General features: G+C 30.2%; 1 protein-coding gene across 10 annotated transcripts in view; it reads right to left on the bottom strand.

Moving 5' to 3' along the window:
* Nucleotides 1-5,254: 5,254 nt before the first annotated feature.
* LOC134725873 (tubulin tyrosine ligase 3-like) overlaps nucleotides 5,255-18,119 on the bottom strand; it is a 54,453-nt gene continuing 41,588 nt past the window's right edge. For 4 of the 10 annotated variants that reach the window (XM_063590171.1, XM_063590119.1, XM_063590128.1 and 1 more), the window contains 2 exons: nucleotides 15,881-16,600; nucleotides 5,255-8,283 (listed from right to left, as the gene is read on the bottom strand). In XM_063590171.1, coding sequence (XP_063446241.1) covers nucleotides 7,787-8,283; nucleotides 15,881-16,600 — 1,217 coding nt within the window. In that variant the 3' untranslated portion in view covers nucleotides 5,255-7,786. Of the gene's footprint in view, nucleotides 8,284-13,652; nucleotides 13,847-15,880; nucleotides 16,601-18,119 lie in introns of all 10 variants that reach the window. The other 6 variants (XM_063590155.1, XM_063590190.1, XM_063590163.1 and 3 more) reach the window with 6 other exon arrangements.

The raw sequence follows: 18,119 nt of genomic DNA, 5'->3' as shown, positions 1-18,119 counted from the left end.
TCTGGTTTTCTTCCCTATGTTTCATGATAATTTTCGTTTTAAAAGGATGATATTGACTTGAATATTTCAGGAATTTTTTTCAATGATAATTTGTGAAATTATTTCCCATTATAATACCTTTTTTTTAACAATTTCGGTTTAATTCAAATACACTATTATTATTTCATAGTATTTGTAAAGGATAAGTTTTTTCTAATAACTATTCAATAAGTTAACTTCCCAGTTAGAATTTCACGGCAAAGGAGAAAATATCCCAGGGAAATATTTTCCTCCGGATAAAGAAATAACAACAACTACTGTGACATTTTTTCCTCCGGATCAAATTTCACCTGGATATAATTTTGCTTTACATCTTAACCTGGTTATATAGCTAGCTTAATATATTTATCTGATAATTTGTTTCAAACGGAATAAAGGGTATAGAATATTTGTTTCGTCAGGAACATATATTACAGAATTGTGTATAACAAAGCTTCTGGGGGACACTACTGTTAGGCGGAACAAATGTAAAAGTTGAAAGAACGATCGATCTCCGCAACATAGTGATCTTGGCAGAACTCTTGAAACTCTTTTCGGACTATATATGAGGTTTACAGAATAAATAAATAATGGGCAAATCCGAAGGACAAAATGAAGAACAAAAACATAATGAATGGACAAAATTGAATATCCATGTCTAATTTTTACCGAATATTCATACGCAATATCATGCATATCAAAACAGAACCGATAGTGTGCACTGCTGTACTCGAGCATATTGCAGCTTTCTCTGATGACCACATTTCAGTGGTATTGCTGATATGATTCTCTGTCAAATGGGTTTAGGATCCCTTCACATCTGGCGTAAATACAATATCTAAATCCTGGTATATATATGATGAGTTTAGTTACTATACCACTAGGTCGATGCCACTGTTGGTAGAGTTTTTATCCCCCGAGGGTATCACCAGACAGTAGTCATAAAATGAATTATCATTGATATGGTCATGACTCAAACTTGTAACGTTATAGACAACCATTGACCCAAAACGAAATATTGACAAACCTCGTAACTTTAAATACACCAACCAATACGAATGTAATAAGACTGATTTGACAAAACTCTTAACACAGTAGACAGCCAATACAAAGTGCAAGAAGACAGTGACAAACTTGGCTTGGAACTTAATAGACAAATAATATACGACAGTTATGACAAGCTGTAAACTTAATAAACGGCCACTACGAAGTGTAGGAAGACAGTTTTGACAATAACGTAACTTAAGGAGGCTTGCTGGTATAAAGTTTTCAGAAAAAAATCAAACGTTTATTTTTCATTACAAATTTTATTAATTACCTTAAGAAGTTGTTTCATTATCATGGTACAAAAATTATTCCAAAAAATCAATACGTGTTGGCCCCAGGTGACTTTTAAAATGTAGATATCATTGCAAAAACTCCAATCTCCCTTGGGTGCAAAAATGCCATTTTTTGGCATTAACATTTAAATATCTTTTTTAACTCATCGGTGACCTATATTTTTTATTGTTATTTTCGAAAAAGCTGTACATAAACTAAATAATTGTAAAATTATAGCCATTTCTGTAATTTAGTTCTTTTTAAATTTCTATATTACCGCTTTTTCTCCTATTAGTTCAACAGAAAAAAGGACATTAGCAAAAATGTATGCTTTTTTCGAAGGCAGATTGTGAGCGTAAATGAACGATGAACCCATTTTTTTTATTTCATTTTTCTATTAGGTATAAGATAAAGTTAATTTATAGAAAAATATAGCGAAATCTTATATTAAATAAAAAAATATGATTTAGACCCGCGAGCCCCCTTAATAGACAGCCGATACGAAGTGTAAAAAGATAGATTTGACAAAATTCTCAATTTATATTAGTAGACAGCCAATGTGAAATGTAAGAAGACAGCTTGTCAAACTTTCAACTCAATAGAAAGTCAATACAAAAAGTGTAAGAAGACAGCTTTAAAATTTCTTAACTTAAACATACCTTGACTTATAATGGTTTTCTTTTATAAATTGTGATTGGATGAAGATTTGTCTTATAGACACTCATACCACATATTCCAATATCTATCTTGTTACTAACTTATGGCTCTTTCATTTTCAGACTTGGCATATTCTTATTTTTATTGTAACTGATTTGAATACGATATAATTCCACTGTGCTATATTACAAATTTTAAATCGATGATTTACCAATTGTTTCACGTTCTTTAATGAGAGGGTCATTACTAGCCATAGCAAGCAAACGTATAATATACAACAAGTGTCTGAATTAGCATCAGCCCTAGTCAGCTGGAGATATTTTACAGAGTCAATGCATTGGTTTTTAAAAATCCAGTTGTTGACAAAAACACCCTGATAAACAATTTTAAGAGCTCAGTGATATTCCTGTTTCAAGTTGATTGGCCTTCAACTTCATCACAAACTTTAACCTGAAGCTGGACAGACGGACGAACCAATAAACTACTGATGCACAGATCAGAAAACATACAAAATACCCCCTCTACAATTGTAATAAGGGGGGGGGGGGATAAAAATGCAAAAAGACATGAAAACTGTGCAAAATATTAATAGTAAATCAGCCATAACTGAAGGTACAAGGCATAATTATATGAACGAAAATGAGATATACCAATGCTTTTACAACTACGTATCAAATATCAGTCTTATTATAAGTGGTTCCTCTTAAACTGAATCTAATCTTAAACTTTGACATGCAATTTAAGCAAAAGTTTCAAAGTCAATAGACCATGACTGAGGTAGCAGAGCAAAATTAACTTCATGGGAATGAGATTATAGCCAATGCTTATACAACTGCATACCAGATTGCATTGATTATCATGAGTGGTTTCCCCTTAAATTGATCTCAACTTTAACAATTGTTAAAAACAGTAGAACTAAGTCTTGCATTTCTACTTCTTCAAGACAAGACACATATTATATCCCACAAGTGCATCAGGGTCTTTTTTGAAGCAGGTGTATACATAACGAGTTTAATTCAAAACTTTACACCAGTAATAGTACATTGGTTTACAAATAAGATTATTCATGACTGCTAGAAACATCATACAGAACTCTGTCAACTAAAGATTGTATGTTGACCTCTAGATGTCTTTCATCCATTAGTTTGTCATTGGGTTGCTGCCTCATCAAAGTATACTCACATCTTCGTTTATTCATATGATGTTTCTTCACAAAAAATCGTTAGATAAATGAGAAAGGGACCTAGGTTGCTAACTTGCTTATGTAGTTGATTGTCTTGTATAGATTGCTGTAGGCTATCACTGTTTCAGGTAATTTGGAACACATCTTTGTGTAGCACAGCAAGGGGGCACTTGTTTTGAAACTGTATGTGACAGTTGTCTACCAAGGGGTACTACAATGTTATTACAAAATTGACATATGGGTTTTACTCATAGTTGAAGGTTGTACAGTGACCTTTAGTTGTTAACTTCTGTCTTTAAGTCTCTTCACACCACATCTTCTTATTTTTGTAAAGTAAGTTGTATTTAACAACTACACGGATTTGTAAACTATACAGATCCTTGACAACTATATTTAATTTAACAAGAAAACAAGATTTACAAACTCATAACAATTTATTAAATAATATACATGTATAAATAAAACTTCTCTAAACAATTTTATGACAATACATATGATCTTATCACATGTGCTTAAAAAAAATTAAAACAAAGTATCATAAACTCAACAATTAAGTAGTTTTTATTAAATTGTTAAAAAAACTATTACTGACACCTCTAGGCCAGAATTAAATTATAACACTTTTTGCATTTTCCATCATTTTTTTAGCTATTACATTTTATCCTTTACTGACACAATGGTCAACTCTATTTTTTTTAAATTTTCCACTGACACAAGTACAAACTAAAATTGATTTAAAGCAGACCTTTTAATAAAAAGGAAATTAAAAATTAAAAAATCTGAAAAATTTGATTCAAGAAATAATTTTGCTCTTGCCTCACTAATTAAAGTTAAATGAAAGTATTTTTTCCTTTGATTTCAAACATACCCTTCACAACAGTGAAAAACTTTAAATTTATAAATACAAATGTATTTATGTAAGTTTAATTTCAATATTCAATACTGAAATCTTGCAACAAAGATAAAACAACATGCCACAACTAATGATTTAAAAAGAAACAAACTTAAAACGGTTTTCTGTCAGCTTTTCTCCTGAAGCCATAACATTTAAGCACTAAAGTACAATCCCAAACTTTGAAATGATATAATGAAGTTTCGATGGTATTTTTCAGTGCTGTGTACATGAAGATGTGTACCCTCCAGTGTATAGAACTGCAGTAATGCAAGAATAACAATCATCCCTTTTGGGTCACAGATTGTCTTCCTTGATGACAAAATGATAAAATGTAAGCTTTACAATTTTTGTATTTGTATTAAATCAAACTGGTGTGCAATTATTAAAATATAGTGTAAATTATAAACATAAAACACAATTAAAATTCTTTTATGAAAAAAGTATAGACAATATGAAAACCCAAATTTTAGTCCTTTCAATGTACTAAAACAATTAAAATGCAAAATAAATTTTAAGATATTTGGTTAATGATAGCTAATATGTTTTAGAAAATCTGATTAGAATCAAGCCGGAGTTAAATTAATGGTTTGGATACAGAAAATTCCTTCACATTAATTAGTTATGTTTCCCAGTACAGTTGACTCTTGTCTCCAACTCAGTTGTCGGTCCTGTGTTGAAACACAGTAATTTACTATATTGGAGATACTTTCAATGAATTTTGAACAAGCAAAGTAAATTGTAGAAGATACTTTTGGGGTTCATTATAAAGATAAAATAAAGAATGTAAAGGATTTGCAAATTATAATTTTTTTAATGTGGGTAAAAAACTATATAGAGATTTAAAACTGAAACTTAAAAGTATTTCATAACGAATAACTATTGAGGCTGTGCCAATTTTGAGCATGGAATATAAAAATAAATTATTTATAATAGATATAAAGTAAAAAATATATAATAATAGTCAAAAGTGTGCTGGAATTTGTACAGTGACTTTAAATATATTATAGTCAACAAAATTATATTATATTCAGCAGAAAAACATAGCACCACTCAAATTATCACCAAATAATTCAAAATGCAATTTAAGATAGGTATTTTATAATGAAAAAATGTCTGCTTAAGTTAAAAAAAACCCAACCATGTTTGAATTAAAACTGACCAGAAATTAGAAAACTTACTAGTGTTTTTTTTTTAATATTTCGCCAGTTGTTACGACAAAAACCACAAAAGAGCTTAAATAACAGTATTGGAATATAGTTTTTATTATCTGTGAGCAATTTGCCCTTAAAGAATAAAATTTTAGTAAACTCCTTGTTTCCCCCAATTGGCTCAATACTTGATTACCCTATCTTTTACTTGGAATATATGTGTTCCGGCTTCACAGATTCAAGAGAGTTATCTCCCATCTTAGCACAGATTTTTCTGCTATATTTTAACTTTTTTTTTTAATTATTCACAAACTTACTTAATCTTCTGTGGGCTTTTGGGGATAAATTTTCATTCACAAGCCTAAAATACTATTTTCTCCATAAAAACTATGTACGGTGAATACCCTGATTTGTTGGTATCTTCTTTATTCTTTTTACCACAACTCCTCAACAAATGGGAAGTATCTCCCATCTCATAAAAAAATAGGAATGCAGACAGCAAAAACATATAACAAAATCACACAGTGATTATAAAACTGAACAAGGCATATAACAAATAAGCAATAAATAAAATTACAATGCCACAATAACAAGAAAACCATTGTCATATCCAAACATTTTGACATTAAAAATATTTTTCTATAAAAGTCAGTGATGTATGAAATATAGGTCGCAGTGATCAATTTAGTAAACATGATCCTACACCAAATACCAAGTTTGAATAATTTTCATAACAAACATTGGCATATACTTTATCAATGAAGCATAAAACATTACATTAAATGGCTATATGCTCTTTAATAGCAGGTAGCTTGTAATTCAAAAATAATACTTGTAAAATAAAATAAAGACACAAATGAATCAGGCACCTTCAAGACTGACAGAATATGTGTTGTTTAAAATCAAAAGTAAATGCCTTACACATTTCTGGATAAAGGTCCAAGAACAAAAAAAAACAATAAACAGCTGAGGCGAAAATTTACTTTCCTAACTAAAATGTTTTGAAGATTTAACATTGATCTGATCTTCGTAAAATATACCTGTCAAGCTTTATTTGTGAGGGCCTGATGTGACAAACCTCCAAAATATCCTGACACAAAGAAATTAATGTCAAATGAAATTTGTTTTAAAGTGATACTGGGCTCTAATTTGTGATACAATTTCCATTTTTGGGTACTGTCACTGAATTTACATTTTTTTAGTTTCATTATCCTACTGGCAAATGATTTTTTTGAGAATAAGTACATTTAGGAAGTAACATCCCCTTTTGACCTGATGGTCTTCATTAGCTGTAGTGCCCAAATTTGAATATAAAATTGCATGCATCCTGAAAAACTCCTACATAATTATTTAGCATGTTGAAACATATCGAACATTGAATATGTCAAAGAGACAGCAGCCCAACAACACAGTAAATAAAGAGACATCTAGAGGTGATGCTACGGTTTTCAACAACAATAGATATATGTATTAGTTATAGTGTATAGATTTACATATCAAAAGGAATCTCTATAACAAATAAAACAATGAGCAGGAAAAAATGTTTGGCACTAACATATTGATATATGAGTCATGTCCTTTCCATATTTTGTTCTTTTTTCAAACAATGTTTTTGACCCTTTAAATAATAAATGCAGATATGGCCAAGAAACAGATATGGAAAATAGTACACCTTTTATCCTTACAATATATTCCAATACATCTGAAATATGAAATTTAATAAAACACTTTTTAATTGGTCTAAACAAAAAACATAGACATTATACTTTCTTCAAAGGTTTTGAAAGGACAGATCTATGATTTTATATCTATTTTTTTTTTATAAATTTACAATTGCCTGTTTTTTGCTTATATTTCAAACACCCTTAATTCATCTCTTCTTAGAGTCAGAAAACATTAAAAGGGGAGATTCATTCAGAATAAATGGAAAGCAAAATGGATCTCAATTTCATTACTTGGCACAATACAGTTTTCTGAGATCATCTTAGCCTGAGGTAACTCAAATCACAGTTAGTAAATGACAAAAATAGAAATAATTCATCTCCTCACTAGAAATCTATGTATACCATTACAAAATTATATTTCAAATCTTCAATGCCATACAAAGATATTACAAAATTGAATACAAAAATCCCTTACTTGTTTCAAACATTGATCTTATAGTAACAGAAACATGATTGTTGGGATCAAGCAGTTATAAAATGTATATACCTCTGACCTATAGTGTTACTCCTACGGAAGAACCAAAACTTGTTAAAACAGTTCTAAAAGTTCATTTGATCAGTACAAAACTTTCCTTTATAAAAGAAGGGAAAAAACACACTTTTTAAAAGTGAAATTGCTTAAATAATATACACAAACCTTTGTTCTGCTGTTCTTATTACATCTTATAAAAAACTTGAATGAGAAAAAAATATGTGACTAGCAATGACTTATCACATCAGAAAAAAACACAATTAACTTGTGAACCTTTATTTCAAAACAAGTGCAGTTCATACTTATTATTGGTTCACAGTTGAACCTTCAGTTCATGTAAAGGGGGACCATTCATACTGGTTTCCTGTATCATCTGTAACCTATACCGTGTGATATAATGGATAATGGATTACGAATCTGAGATGTGTCAATGTATATAGATGAAGTTGAAGGGTACCCAGAAGATAGTTCATGACAAGGCATAGCTCGACGACCAATATATCGTCGTACAATTTTTGGAAGTGGACTACCACCAACATATAACTGTGGTGAATTAGGTCTCTGAATTCCTCCATCTGTATACCGCAACAAGGTCTTATCATTACGAGCAGAGGTAATAGCAAGATTAGAAGCAGACCCGTGCCCGCTAACTGATAAACCACTAGCTGGACGTGAAGTGTAGCTACTTTTTGGTCTCTTTGGATGAAAGCCTCTTACACTACCAGTAGAAGATTTTGAAGACGGAAAATACACACTGTCTTGCCGACATTTACAATTAGGATCATAGTTTTCTAGACGTAAATTCATTCCACCTCCACATTGAGAACATGTCCTAGCCCAGCTACCATCGATGAAGGGATTTAAACCTGTTGAGAAAATGATGCTGTTAGTTATTGCTGACACAAAGGTTAAAATCAATCAATGGTTAAACAATCATATATCAATTTTAAAACTGTCAACAAAGGGGAAAAAAATGTTTAAAGTTCAAAACACATAAATTATTTGTCCATTCTCAGTTTCGCCTGAAATCTATTCATTTTTTTTTCATTATTAAAAAGTTTGTTAAATAAATATGATTTTTTTTTAACTTATTGCAAAAATGTGTTGACAGTCTTAAAATTTCAGTATAAATATTTGAGCTGAGATATCTGTTACTGTGTTAAAATAAATAAAAATACATTTCTAAACTTGTTAAACACACTTTATTTTGTGTATAAATATACAGGCTAAGCTATACACTCACTGTCAGCAATCACAAAGTTTGAAGTATCATAAATAAAACACAAAAATGAGAAGGACATCTAGGGTAATATATACTGATAGCAATTCTTTAATGTCAAGAATACAATATGCCAAAAGAACCAAGCATAATCAAATAATTTCTTTTGAAAAATAGAAGTTAATATATGAAAAAAAAATATAAAGCTTCTAAGAGCTCAGATTCCTTAAATATTTATTACTCCCAAAGTACATGTACCATAAAATGAGTATTGCCTTGTTGTCCTTCTTCATTTTGTGTTTTGAACATGGCATTCTGAAACTTCAAACCACAAGTTTTCCAACCCTTACACTGCTAGATATATTTCAACAGGAAAAGATATCAACACAATTCAATCTATCTTGTGCGGTTAAAATTGTTTCATTTTTTCGAAGATAAAAGGGGGGGCAACAGATCAAAAGTTCACTCAATTACATCTAAATACCTATCAATGTGACATTTTATTAGACCATTTTGTGGATGGTAAAAGTTGCAATTTTTTTCTCCTATTATTGATATTTTACTGCAAATCAGATGTGATGACAAAAATGGATTCTTGGTCCAATTTTAATTTTTAATTTTTGCATTTGTATAACAAGTGGATGAGTTGAATTTAATTTTAAAACTTACAGCTTCATTAAATTTTAAATGGTTAAATAAGAGAGAAAGAAAAAGTCAGACTAAAGTTTAAGAATCTAAACAAGAAATCAAAGGATGGTTATACATGTATAATGGTAAGTCATTTGAAAACTATTCACTGAAAATAGAACTCCTTTTCAAGAATGCAGTTGGACGTTACAGGATTTTCAAAAATGGTTATGGAGGAATCTATGTAAATGTATTTTAATTTCTCAGGAAAAAATAACCCATTTAAAGCACAACTTATGTACAGGGATTTGATGAGTCTAATTTTACAAATGTGACCACTACTAACAGAACTTTGTTAATTTATTTAATTAGTTGGTAGACAACACACTGAAAAAGTTTTGACAAAATGTTTTGTGAACAGAAATTTGGAGTAATCATCCCTGGTTTGCTAAAAGAGAATAAAAATTACCTCCCTTAGATCATTCCTCGAAACATGACAAATTTGGTTAAAAGGCTTTATATACCAAACATAATTCAATCAAAAATGACCAAATATAGCATACTGGTAATCAATTTATAGCCTTGATCAGTTTAGTGTAAGCTTGCCTGTATCCTTAGTTGTTAAATACATGAAAGCATTTCTTTTTTTGCTTTGTATGTAAAAGAATATACATAATTTTCTTCTTTTTCTGCGGGTATGTGATAAGAAAATTACAAAATTGTTATTATTCAGAGAATGTAAATAAAATAATACTACATGCATTCTAATAATTTTTTTCTTAACAATATGTAATTTTTCACTTCCTAATTTAAACAAATATCAAGTAACACTCATTCATAATTATAGTTCTTAATAAAAGTATAACTGAAATCAATATTTAATCAAGCATGTGTGAAAACATTTCTAAAGGTGGTACATAACACTACAGGGAGATAACTCTGTAAAATCAGCTTAACATTTTAATTACATTATATTTCTAGGAAAATATGAAGCTTCTAAATGATCAAAGTAAGTGTTTGTCAAACTGCCATCTTTATCAATTTTTTTCTGATAATGTGTCTGTTTTTAAATTTTTTTAAATTTTGATATTTTTGTAACAGGGTCAAAATAAATATTTTGTCAAAATTTTATGAAAATTAAACGAGCTGAATTAATTTTAGTCAAGGTGTTTGGTACCACCTTAGAGCTTTATAAAGTACTTACAATTTTTGTATTTGCACCTGAGTTGTTATTTTTTTCCCCAACTTTGGGATCAAATCAAGTATGAGAAGAGTGAACAAATGATGGAAAAAGCCACTAATAGAAAGAAAGTCTTCCCTAGAGCTTTTTCTTTCAAATCACCAAAGAAACAAAATGTATGACACGATAGTTAAAAGAATGAACATATCAACCACACACTAAGGTATCTGAAACTTAACCTTATAAAAAAGAAACGGAGAATCTTATAGTTTTATACACATTGTTTAAAACTTGCCTTATTTGTGAAAAGTAAAAGAAATTTCAGGAAATCAAAATGAAAGTGTTTGTATTTTTTAAATTTATTTGCTAAAGAAAATGGTTGGGGTGAGAATTAAGGCCTTTTTAGTTATTATAATTGGTCAGACACCTTAGTTAAAATGAGAAAATGAGAAAATGCTCAAAGGAATTATTGAAATGAATTTTCAGTTTAAGCATGTATTAACTAGTTAAAAAAAGCTTGAATTGAAAAAAATATAGGTGAAAAAAAGGTGGGTGGGAGGGAGGTAGAAGGTGATTTTTTTTTTTATATTTGTCCAAATTATTAAGACTTTTAAAATCAAGGTCTACCAAGAAACAATAACTTTTCTACTTTTCTCTTTTAAACTGTTAAGTTATTCTCAGTTTATACTCCCCCCTCTTTCATGGGAGTATAAACAGTAAGGATTAAAGTTAAATTTGATGTTGACAAAGTATTCATAATTAGTAATAATCGTGCGACATCAGAATAATAAGTAAAGGTCAATTACTTTATCAAAATCTTTGAAAAAATAAGTGATGAGTGGAAACAAAATATGTTAATACTCAAAGATCAGAATTGACAATGGAAGCAGGGAATGTGTCAAGAGACAACTATCCACCCAAAGAGCTGGACACCAACAAAGGCCACCAATGGGTCATCAATACAACTAGAAAGTCCAAGATTTAGAGGCGGACTGCAGCTGGTCCTTTAACAATATCTAATGTATTTGGAGTCTTTCTGAATATAGGTACCATTTTGGTGAGCACTCAAAATATATACTACATTGACCTTGACCAGGCTGCTGAACTTAAATGTTACTTGATATTTGTGTTCAATTCCTGTTTATCTGTAAATATACTTATCACTTGAATACCAAATATTTAAGTACTACATGTAGTTTCATTGACATAGAGTGAATATAGGCAGACAACAACAAACAGTATATGGTTAGAAACACTGAAAATGTAAATGTTGGTTTAAAGGTTATTAATACAAATAATGCATAATTATATAGATATTAATAAAATGAACAACAATATTTGTGGATAGATGTAATTTTGGCTCTCATTTCAGTTCAAATTGGGTTTTTTGCCAATCTCTGAAACAAGGCTTATAAAATTTTGTCATTCGTTGAACATTTGAATTCGTGGTTCACCTGTACCCACAAAACCCACAAAAATTAGAATCTTACGAATAACAATAATGAATACACAGTAGTGTACAGAGTACAAGTGTTAACCCATTTTCTTAAACATCCATGCATTCAAATATTGTTGTTCTTTTCAAGCTCAAAAGTGAAAGCAATATTTAGATCTGCTTCAAAGTTGTTATATAACTGCATAACTTCATAATTAATCTTTCAATATGAAAGTGTGATAAAATTCGAGGTTTGGAATAAAAACAACTCGGAAATTTTCCCAAAAAGTCAATCATTTAAAATTCAAATAAAAAATCAATTTTGAAACTTTGATTTTTTTAGTTTTGCAGTAAAAAACTAGTCTGAAGCATAACACAACAAAACTGGCAGCTTCTCCTTTGGTTAATAAGACAAGAATGTTACAATGGTTAAAGATAAAGTTTAAAAGGTCAAAGGTTACATCAAGCTATTAAAGGTAAAGTTTTTGATACAGGTATTTTCCCCTTCAGATACTAAATACCCTTCACCAAGGTCGTTCGTAACTTTGCTAACATCTACTAGCTTATAAATCACTAGGCAAAGAAATGTAGCAAAGAAAATGAAAATATATAGATATGCATATAAACAAATATGTTCCCAAGATGAAGATAAAATGTTTGTTCCAAAGTAGCGTGAAAACTGATATTCACAGAGGCCTAAGTCAGAAATTCTTATTTCCTTAAGCTTTATAAGGAGAAAAGTTTACATACAAAACAGACAAATAGTCAGAACTAAAAGAATTTTGATATGCAGACCATGGACCAATAAATATAAAGAAAGCACTTAGAAACTAAATGCATCCAATATTCCTATATGTACAAATCAAAAACTTGTCATGCAATAATACAACTGATACAGAAATGACAGACAACACTAAAGAGCTACAGACATAAAACTGTACCACATAAAACCATCTTACCAAGTCAATATTCCACTATGTAGAGCACTATGGGTAATATTTAAAAAAAAAAAAAAAAAAGGACTACCGGTAAAACATTTGATTGGTTAATAATATACAAAACAATATATATTCAACCAATGGTGAAACTTTGTCATCATTTGAGGATTCTGAATATTGATATTACTGATAGTCCTTTAGGGTCTACAAATAAGGACAGAGAACAAACTGACAACTGGTCAAAACTAACTAATGGTTCTAATATTCCTTTGTCAAATTACCAAAAGATGAATGAATTTCTAATTTAGGGAAATTGTTAAATTAACTGAATGATTAGCTTGAATAGCTGTTGATGTTCTTGTAAGGGTATTAATATTACATGAATTAAGCTAAAATATGGTAAATATTTGCAGCTTTTGTCTTTTGGTAACACAATTTTCAAGCATAAAATGAGGATAGGAGATACAAAATGACCTCTAGCTATGTTCTTAGCTTTACTGTTCATGAAAAAGACAGTAGCAAATACACATATGATGAGAAAAAGACACGAAATAAAAGAAAAGAAAGAAAAAACAACAGAAGAAGAAACCAAGAATGAAACAACAATAATTGATGTCTATCTAGCAAGCACCATCACCCTAATGCAGAATAACGCATGCACCGACCTCTACAAGTATACAACCATGCAATTCCACAATATTAATATTAGCTGAGAAATGTTGTGATGATAACATGCCAAGAATGTGCCATAAACCTTCACCACATGCGATATATTTATGTTGACTATATAATACTTGGGTGCGTAAATGTGGTCATAAAGCCGAAAATCAGCATACCAGAGGTTAATATTTATACCTTCACCATTAAAACTCAACACTTGGACTACCATGGTTAACAATATGGACCTTAATGACTGGAAGTTTTGGGATATAAGCTTTCGTTAGATGTAATTTGATTGGATGACGTGGAAACTGCTGAAATGTATAGTAACTGCTTCCCGATGACTGTCCTTTCTTACGTCGACGTTTGCCTTCAAATAAATAATTCTTGACATCAAAGTCAGTACATACATGTCTTATTTAAATGTATTACAAACTTCTGTTTCCTGTTTGGCTTTTCATCACATAGTGTTTCAATGAACACACTTGTTTCTTCCATTTTTCTCCAGTTCTGTTTTCCTTCATTATATTTTGTGATGTCAAAAATATATTTTCTTAGTTATTAAAGTCCTAAGTTGTTAAATAATTCTGATTAAAAACCCTACAATGCTAGATGGAATTGGTTTTAAAATTAACATTTTACTGACATTTTACTGAGAGGAATAGAAATTCAAATAATAGTATTTAGAATTGAAAAAATGTTTCCAGGATTCATTTAGAGATGAATATTAATTTTGTTGTAATTTTTGTGACAGATTTAAATTTAAAGATGAAAAATTTACTTTAAGCAATTTTTTTTATTCTTTTTCCCTTTTTTAATAATTATTTTGAAAGAAATGTTAGAACAAATATTAGAGAAGACCCAAGTTAGAGTCAGAAAAATAAGGGTCTTAAGGGAAAATTCACAGATCCAGCTTTGTAGCTTCTTTTTATAAAAGATTTATCAAATTTCAAATATTTGATGAAATATTTGAGTGCAATCCTTACAGTACCCTATGATTTTGCTGATGTATGGCTTAAAAGTTTTGAGTCAATTAAGATTTTCTGTATAGTTCTTTAAAGGCATGTTTATTCTTTACATCATATTAATTTGAGTGCCTAACTAGGAACAATGAAGTTGTGTTTGCTTGTTTGCTATATGGACCATAAGCTCAACATCTCTTTGTCAAATAACATTTAAAAGAGCAGTAATGATTAACATTGGCCAATCAAATCATTGACCATAAAAAAATGCCCCCAAAAAACCAAGTTAGTTTCTACATTTACATTTAAATAACAAGCAAGCAAAATAAATTTATATGCACTAAATACACACTCAAGTATTTTAGCTGCAAATTGGGTAACCACATTTTTCTTAACATTAATCCATAACTGAAATCATAGTCCAAATTTGGGATTCATAGATTTATTTCTAGGATTATTATCCCCCCTTTTTTCGAACAAATTAACTTAGGGATGGAAGGATTTTGTGTCATTCCCACACCAAAGTCAGTGCACTCCAAACAGTAATATGACACCAAAGTGTTTTCTAGCAAAAGTGGTGATATAATTTCTCAAATGATGTTATGTAAAAAGAAAAGTTAAGAAAAATAGATAATGAAGGGAGTGAACTCTAAACAGGGGGAGTGAACTCTAATCAGGGGAGTGAATTCTACTCTAGCACTGTAGGGTAAATAACCTGTTATAAATGGTAGAAAAGCCAAACTATTAATTAATTTATCCTACTGTTATATAGTCTGAAGCTTTGTACACATGTAATAACATTAAAAATCTACAGAAATAAAATCTGAGATAATAAAGGTAAAATTTATAAGAAAATATATAGTATTTGAATTTAGTCAACTGTCAATCATTTTTTCAGTAACTCCTGATTCAATGTACCAAAAGTAACTGAATTGTATCAATACAAGAATAAATCATTTAAATATTAAATTCACAGAACAAAAGTTTAAGCATTTATCATACAAATAAAAAAAAACTGTATATACAAACACTTATCCTTTTCACCAAAATGAAATATATTACATTGAATGATTTTTGCCTAAAACTGAATCCAAACAAAATGGCTCCCTGAATCAAAAGCATTATGAATCAAACATTTTTCACCCTGAAAATAAATTAGGGTATTGATACAGGTGTTAAGTCAGATCGGTATATATCTTCACTTTCTCTCCTCAAATTGAAATACTTCAATCTAGGTGAAGACAACCCCTTAATACTGACATTAACACTAGCATATGGAACTTGGGGAAATGTGATCATAACCTCTGGCCTCTTAAATATTTCTTTTGGTTTACGTATCTGATGTCCCAAAGGACGATGTTGATGTATCCTTTTTCTTGTTCTTGGCGGCTTATTTGGAGGAAAAGCAGCCAGTTTGTAAACCATATCTATTTCTGCGTTACCTTTAGATGCGATGGTACTTGAGGATAATGCTGGTTTGATTGTCTTTAAGTCTGTGGACTCGACGTTGTTTACAGTAAGGTTTGGTCTATTATCACCTAAGTTTGGAATGGAGTAATTCGTTGAACAAGATGTATTCGAAACCATTTTGGTTGGAGTATAATGCATGATACTAGCAGTTGGAATAGCCGCAGACTTCTCCAGTTTTGGCACAGGTGGGGATGGAGGTATATTCTGTTCTTTGGCCTTGACACTGACAACATCTGAGTGGCTACTGGAACGTATTGTATAACTGGATGACTTCTCTGGTCTGGAAGGTTTTTCTGTGTTGTTGATAATAGTTTTAGACTGTTGTTGTGATGATTGTTTAGACTGACTGACACGACTATCAGTTGCTGACTTACCAAGTTTGACAGGAGCAGAGTTGGACCCATGCTTATTACTACTCTGGTCCAAAATTTCACTCTGGGGACGTCTACTAAACGTCACAGCATTGGATGGCTGTCTACGTGGAGTACAGTTGGCATTGCTGGACGAAGAGTCATTATTACCATGGTTACTGTCCTGTATGCTTCGCCGTATAAAGCTTGGTTTCTTAATGGCTTGTCCCTCTGCTGCCAGACTCATCCCTATGTATGGGGGCACTGTTACCAGGGGCTGTTTATAAGCCAACTCAAATCTCCCAATATCACAATTCCTGTCAAACTTTCTATCAATCACAACTGTAAAGATAAAAATATCAATTATAAACATGAGAACAAAATGCCGCCTTAATTACTCATTTAAAATTTAAAATATGATTGCTGAACAAACTGAGTTAAGTATAAAATCGTCAAAATACCTTGGGTAAAGTTTGAATTTCCTTGAAACTTGGGGAAAGGCATACAAAATTTCAAGGGCATCCAAAGAGGTATTTGACTTGCCATATTTCATAATGTTATCTAATACAAGTACAGTGAAAGCTTTAAACCATTGGTATGTACCTAATAACATATCTAAACTTAACTCTTCTAAAGAGAATTATAAAATTTAATTATATTATAAACATGACCGTGATTGAAAAGATACCACTGTCAAATCTGAAATTGATTGTGGCAACTCATCCATCACAGTGATGTTATTCCTACTGTAATGCAATATTAGTAATATGTTCAAAATAGATGTCTAAAATGTCCAGAAAAATGATTCCTACAATTAAGCAATATTGTTGCCAAATGACTTGATCTGACTTTAAATCATGGAATTGACAAAAGATATTATCCAATCATATATGGTTTTATAAATTGTACTGCATTAGGACAATAAATAAAAAATATTAAGAAATTTATAGTAAAAAAAAAAAAGATGCTAGAAATACCATGTGAAATATGTAAAAAAAATATGTCCTAAATGCCTCCATAAAATGACAAACCAATAAGCTTCTTCCACCAAGGTGTAATAAATATTTACGAAAAGATTTTTTTTTATCTAATTTAAATATCAATACAGATATTATAACTCACAACATTTCTTAACAATATAAAAGAAGAATCACTATTGAAGCATGCATTGAACATATGGGTTTTCTTGATCTTTGAAGTGATTCTAAGTTTAGAGTAATGAAAAGGGATAACACTAAATAATTGGATTAAGAAAACTATTTCCATATACATGTATTATATATAAAAGTAAAAAAGACATTAAAAATATGGGCAAATCAATATCAAATCTCCTGGATCTAAATATTCTAAATAAATACAATGTTTTATTAAAGAAGATGTGAGGTGTACTTCATTAAGACAGCAATTTGACCACAAAAATAACCAAAGGTGTCTAATTTTAATTTCACTTATAACATGCTATCCTCTTCTATAACAAGCTAATAGAAAATCTTATTTCATTTATTTTTCATTGATTTGTAATAAATTAATTAGTGTTCAAACTGAGGCATATACTGCAATGATGTGCAATTAAAAATGACAACAAATGTTCATTACATGCATGTCACATGCAAAGCTAAGCATATTTTTTAATATCATGTAATGAAGGGAACTTTGATAAGAATTCCTATCATCGTAACTTTCTTAGAATGTGCAATGAACAATTAAGTGTTAAGTTTGCTTGCTTGCTAGGTGTTCTAATGAACTAAATATATTTATTTTTGAAACTAAGTTCATGTTCAATATACTGATAAACTTTAAATAAGTAAGAATTTAATATTTCTTGGGGTCTTTTTGGTTTTGAATTTGTCATTTGAAGACA

The sequence above is a fragment of the Mytilus trossulus genome, chromosome 1, assembly GCF_036588685.1.
Source record: "Mytilus trossulus isolate FHL-02 chromosome 1, PNRI_Mtr1.1.1.hap1, whole genome shotgun sequence".
In the NCBI taxonomy this organism is placed as follows: Eukaryota; Metazoa; Mollusca; class Bivalvia; order Mytilida; family Mytilidae; genus Mytilus; species Mytilus trossulus.
This window is presented reverse-complemented; position numbering and strand designations above follow the sequence as displayed.